At 29.8% G+C, this 6,504-nt stretch overlaps 1 protein-coding gene across 2 annotated transcripts; it reads right to left on the bottom strand.

The window, feature by feature from the left end:
- Nucleotides 1–203: 203 nt before the first annotated feature.
- On the bottom strand, nt 204–5,448 carry LOC109792951 (uncharacterized). Of its 2 annotated transcripts, none has more exons than XM_020352402.3 (5): nt 4,607–5,448; nt 2,621–2,726; nt 2,438–2,538; nt 1,929–1,998; nt 204–553 (listed from the first exon to the last, which is right to left on the bottom strand). In XM_020352402.3, exons 1-5 carry the CDS (start codon nt 5,191–5,193, stop codon nt 542–544), a joined length of 876 nt encoding a protein of 291 aa, XP_020207991.1. In that variant the 5' UTR covers nt 5,194–5,448; the 3' UTR covers nt 204–541. The 2 variants fall into 2 exon arrangements, with proteins under 2 accessions (XP_020207991.1, XP_020207992.1); XM_020352403.3 differs by having other exon boundaries at nt 1,929–1,995; nt 4,607–5,446.
- Nucleotides 5,449–6,504: the final 1,056 nt, after the last annotated feature.

The raw sequence follows: 6,504 nt of genomic DNA, 5'->3' as shown, positions 1-6,504 counted from the left end.
ATTCACTAACAAACTTGAATACTATATATAACTAAAAACATCTATAACGAATATTTCTTATACGTGTATCTTATTTTATTAGATTTTACTGTCAGATCACATATAAATAACTCACTACATTTTCACTCCAATGATAAAGTTTTAAACAACTCATAAGATAATTACATTTTTAAAACTTAATACATAACTGCTCAAGTTTAAGATGCTATTATAAGATGGTGAATTTACTGAATTTTAGGTAACCGGATTTCACGTGACTAAGAATTTTATAAATAGGTATCTTAAACCAGACGTACGCAGCGCATATGATCCTATACACACATTTATTTATGTACAATAAATGCATATATTAACAACTTGATAATGAAGAACATTAGAACACATCATGATCATCATATAATTGAAGAAACAAAGCAGAAAGCAAACAGCCCAAGACTCTAATGCTTCGAAACAAACTTATATACTTGGAATCAGTCTTCTTTTTGCCCAAATAAATGCAGGAGAAGGTCACATGGCGCAGCAAAATACCAGAGAGATGCCATCATTTATTAACCTGAAAATTTCCATGCTAAGCCAACTTATATCTATTCAATCTACCAACGAATTTCACTTTCTGAAATAATTCTAATCATGACATGATAGAAAGAGTAGATGCCTAGATGGTAATATGGCATGGAAAAATGTCATCAAATATTTCCAAATATTTCACTTTCACTAAAGGATTTTTACACGTTTCATAAAAATTTTGTTGAGCGACATCATTAAAAAGGAAGAAAGAGAATGCTAGTCTATATCCTTATAATATTAGTTAAAGAATCTTTTTTTTTAAAAAAAAATAAGATATTTAATACGGTCTCTGTTTTTATATATAAAAAATAATAATTTTAATTGAGAATTTCTTTTATATCATTAATTTATTATGAGTCTATTAATGAGTTATCTACTCATTTTTTATAAAAGTAAATACATTTATTGAGCCATTAACACTAAGTACCTTTTAGAATAAATTTCAAAGTATGACATTATTAATTACAAATAATTAATTTAACTACTTGCATAATTGCATTAGTCTTGATGAATTAAGTATTTATTTCTTATATTCCCTTTGGACCATATTTTTTATATTTAAGGTTTTTGTACACCCTTAAAAAATATTTAATATTAGTATATTAAGTTTAAAATATTCTTATTTAATATCTTGAAATATATGGACTAAGAGTAACTATAGAGTAGAATAATTGTCAAATAGGTGTATATATAGAAGAAAAGAATCGGACTTTTACCATGAAGAAAAAGAAAACGTTCTAGTTGTTGTTGAAAATTACCTTCTGCTTTTTATTATAAGCTGAGAAAAATGATTTCACACATATTAAGAAAATTAGTCATTTGTATTAATTTTTATAATATTTTTTAAAATTATTTTTGTTATAAATGTCAAAAAAGACAATACAATTGAAAAATCATTCATTTGGAGGATATTTTAAGGAAAGTAACATTAAATAAGACAATAATAATTAAAATTAATCTATATTTAAGAAGAAAAAAAAATATATTTTTTCTCTTATGATTGAGAACAGAATCTAATTAACTATCTTATAAAGGCTTAAGATGTCAGGCAGAGGCATAAGATACAGTAAGAGTAGGGAAGTGGCTTAAGTAAATCATAAAAGGATATCCCACATTTACAAGATGAACAACTGTCTCCAACTGTTTATGTTTTCTAAAAATTTCCTTCAACAATTGTGATTATTTGTTATGTGGCTCCTAATTTTAGTGAAAATGTCTTAAATATTCATTTAGACGAAATAAAAATACCATGTGTCTAGATTTGGATCTGGTGAACAGATAACATTTTCCAATATTATGTTAAGCTATTCATATTTTTGTCAATGTACAAGTCTGAAATCTAAATGCATCTAAAATCTTACATTGTTCTCCAAATCTGATTCTGTAAGTGGGTTGTGATCCTTGAAATCAGACACTTGTTCAAGTTCCCTGCTGGAGAGATGTAGCCATCATAAAATCAGATATACCAAAAACATATTACGCAAAATTTAATCTAATATTATTGATCAAAAAGACAATCAAAACAGACATGTGATAACAGGGCCGTGGAACATACAAGACAGTTAAAAATACTTAATTATAATATCTATACCTATATATAAAATAGATTCTTTATTTTAATATACACATTGTTCCTTTTAATCTCTTAATAACCGTCCATTATATCGACTAATGTGAGTGTATTTAGAGAAAAACATGAAATATCTTTTATTCACTAATATTAATAAATGATTTAACAAGTCAAAAAAGTAAAAAAATTAATATAAAAGTTAATTACTAATAAGTTTAAATTTCTCTTAAACTTCAAATTTTCTACACACACCTCGCGTATGAATAACAATAATGAGTATAAAAATGGACTATCAATTACCTTTCAGTTATGATCATTTGTTGATGAGACAAAGTTGTGCTTATATCAGAAGCAGCAGAGTCGGAAACTTCAGGTCTTGTGGGTTCATGTTCACTCATTCCCTGCAAAAGGGTTTGCTTCAATTCCATTGCTCTTGTAAGGTAAGATATTAAAACACGATATGCTTCAACAACACAAACTCACAGCAGAAGGATCTTTCATCCATCCCGGAAATTTATCTGAAAGAAGGCTGATATACTGCTCCATTGCAACCTCTGGACTCATGTTCCCCAGCTTTTGCCAAGCATTCCTTGCATAACGGAATCAGTACTGTGGATCACTCATATAAAGCAGCTCTCAACCCTGTTATTATAACTAGCAATCAAGCTATACCGTGTAACTTGTACAACACGGCCGCATGAGTTGTTTACATTTATTTATCTAGTTTTAGAGTGTTTGACATATTTTTTCTTCCCCTCTTGAATAATAATCCTTGTGTCATAAAGGCTATATTAGAATTGATGGAAGAAGATGGAATGAAAGGAAATTAAATATAATGGTTTCATTGTTTGGATTGGTAAAATGAAGATGAAATTGAAATATATTGAAAACATGTGGAATCTATTCCATTTTTTACCTTCATTTTTCTTATCCCCAGCTTGGGAGGAATAAAATGGAATGAGAACTTTGTTCCGTTTCAGTATAATTAACATATGTATTGAGTAAATAAATAATGAAATGGAAATTTTATGCTATTATATTTCATTCCATTTTATTCCATCTCTTTCCATCGGTCCAAATATAAGATTAGACAAAGTCAGTCTTACCATTCATTTTGATTTTGATGATTGGTTTATTATCTGTCCAATTTTCTTGTATATTACGTCTTGAGGGAATACCCAATCAAATGCATGAGAATTACCACGGGACTACACTTCGGCTGACGACATCACAACCCAAGTAGTACTATTTATGAACTTACGTACAAAAATTGGTTTTGGTTCTTGTTCTTTAAGAGAGAAACGATTCAAACTTATCCCTCATCATTAATAAAATGAGTAAATTACGTTAGTGTTCCGTGAAATTACACATAATTTCCCTCTTGAGATTTAAGGTTTATAGCAACTTTCCTTATAATATAGTATTTTTTAAACGCTTAAAGGTTAATGTGTTCTAATAAATAATGGGTGTAATTTCAAAAAAAAAATTTAAGAGTAGAACAAATAAAGAATGTGTAATTTCATGAAATTTTGTTTATGTAATTTATTTTAATAAAATTCTATCTTTCTGAACCTAAACAAATTTTGGCAGTGATCGGAATAATTTCCACATGTACAGCTTATTAATAAGGGGAATTGGATGAGCTCCAATACTTAAAAATCATTGTAGTAGAGATTAAAATAACACTTTTTATTTTATTTTATTTTATTAAAATTTAATATCATTTAATTTATAAACTTTTTGAAATGCTTTAATTAAGTTCTAAATTAAATATATATATATATAATTAAATCTTTCATCTTTTTTATGTAATTTAATCTATATGGTTAAAAAAAAATTACAATTCGTGAAATTTCATAAAATATTTTTAATGTCCCAGAACCTAAACAACTATATTAGATTATTTTTTTAGTAATGGGTGTGCATAAAAATATTTTGTACAACTTTATGAATTGTATACAAATTTCTAAGTCCAAATATTAAATTAAAAAAATAAAAAGATGAAAAACTTAATTATAATTTTTTAATTTAGAGATAGAATAAATTTTTTAAAAAAATATTCAGGACTATAATATAAGATGTATTAAATCTTTTATTAATTAATGTAAAAAAGACAATTCTACATCCAAATAGGTAATTTCTAAGCACCGGAAAGAATTATTAAATCATCCTATTGATTCAAAAATATATTGTGGACAAAAAGGAAAAAGAAAACACTCTTTTAAGCATGAACACGGCAAGTCTAAAATCTGAATCTCAATCGAACAATGCATTGTCATGTCATTCAAAATCTTGATAAAATTCCAAATCCAAAAAAAAAAAGTTGCATCAAAACAAAAGAGATAACAAACAAGGCAAAGCAACTAAGCAAGTAAGGTAATTGAACGAGGCATAACACGAAGCATTAATAGGCATCACAGGAAAGAAAAGAAAAAAGAAAACGGAGTTAGGTAAGTTGAAAATTGATACCACTTGGCACGTGCAGAGAGCTTGAGAGGCATTGGCGGAGGTTCACAGCAAGGTCCTTCGATGGCAACCTTGTGAAGCCCATACAGCTCCATTTGCACGTTGCTTCCAACACTTTCCAATCTATTACCCTCTCCACTAACGAATTCCGTAGCCGCCATAAACTCTTTCTCCACCTCACTCTTCTCAATCCCTTCCCAATCATCATCATCATCAGCAGCAGCACTTTCCATGTTCTTCTCGTCAGGCTCGACGATTTCATCTTTAACGGCAATGTCAGGGTCTGAGTCCACAGTAACATTGGAATCGGATTCGACCGTGGGAACAGAACTAACCGCCTCGTGTATATCGCGTTTCGTTTGGAGGCACGTGGCAGCTTGAACCGGATTAACAGAACCGACCTTGCTCTTGCTTTGAGCGGGCTGAACCGTCAACCGTTCGGCATGAGAAAGCGGTTCGCGGTGGACGCAAACTTTTGGCGTGCGGCGAGTGTCGCTGGTGACCTTACTGAGGTATAAGGGCAAGATAATGACAAAAAGCACCAGGCACGCCATGCCATAAAATTCTACCATGGAGGTTAGGAGCTCCATAACAACACTTTCTTAATTTCTTCTTTAGTGAAAATATCGCTAATTGGTTGCTGAGGAAGGGTTTAAGTACAGGATTAAATGGTGGTTGTTTTGGAGAGAGGAAAATTAATGAGAGAATTTAGGAAGAGAATCATAAGAAGGAAGGAACTGAACGAAAAGATGAGCGAGTAAAGAGGAAAGGATAATCTGCGCAACAGAGCAAAGCATATTCTGCGGTTATTTTACTTTATGCTTTGCCTATCTAAATTCCAATTCTAAAATCTCTATTTTTATTTTTTATTTTTTTTAACTTTTTGGGCTTGGGAAGGGTAGTGTGGGCCCCGTTGTTGCGGAGACAACGGTGAGAGGGTCACCACCCACCAACGTGTGCAACTTAAAAGCGCAAAAAGGCGTATATCCCTGACCACGTCGATTATGCTGACTCATCATCGCTGCCATTATCATTATCCGCCGGGAACACCCCGCGCATTTATCTTATTCATCACAACCATCACGTGTAAGCCTTCAATCTTTCATGAATATAAACCATTTTAAAAAGATAAAACTCATTTTATTATTAACATTTTCTTCCCATTTATTAGTTAATTAATATTGTAACATGTACAATATATATATATATATAATTAAAATTTATAATAAATTATTCATAAAAAATACTATATATTTGAATATATAAATTATAATTATAATAAATGTACATAAATATTTTTAAATATATAAATTATATTTTAAATTTATGATAAATAATTATATACTATAAAAAATTGTATTTATTGATAACTTAAATTAAAATTTAATTAATAAATAATTATAATAAAAAAAACTGAAATAGATAACAAATTAAAAAAATTCCTATAAAAAATTAAAAACATTGTATGGTAGTGTATTGTTATGCAGTTACCATACATTATAATCTCAATATTAAGCCACTCGATCTAAATTGCCGCTAAATGAATAAGCTAATGCTATAATTTGAACTACAGCCAATAATTCCGGCACAACGGTTACAGGATATAGTTCATTGAACAAATCCGCGATCCTCCTTCCTTTGAACATACTTTTCAAAATTTGATAAAGCTCAAACCTAAAATACAACCATCCTATCCACAAAACAAAAACTAAGCTCAAACCTCCAATGCAACAACTCTATCCACAACAAAAGCTAAGTTCAAACCTCCAATGCAACAACCCTATCCACAACTAGAGCTTGGACTATTTAAACATTGACTTAATCAAATTTGAGATGTTGAAGTAGCATTTTGATTCCCCATATAGTTCGATTGATCTGCAGCAGATAAATTGTGAGTATAC

The sequence above is a fragment of the Cajanus cajan genome, chromosome 9 (genome assembly GCF_000230855.2).
Source record: "Cajanus cajan strain Asha chromosome 9, NIPB_CcT2T_4, whole genome shotgun sequence".
NCBI classification, from domain to species: domain Eukaryota; kingdom Viridiplantae; phylum Streptophyta; class Magnoliopsida; order Fabales; family Fabaceae; genus Cajanus; species Cajanus cajan.
Note: the sequence above shows the minus strand (reverse complement) of the source record. Positions and strands in the feature narration are given on the sequence as shown.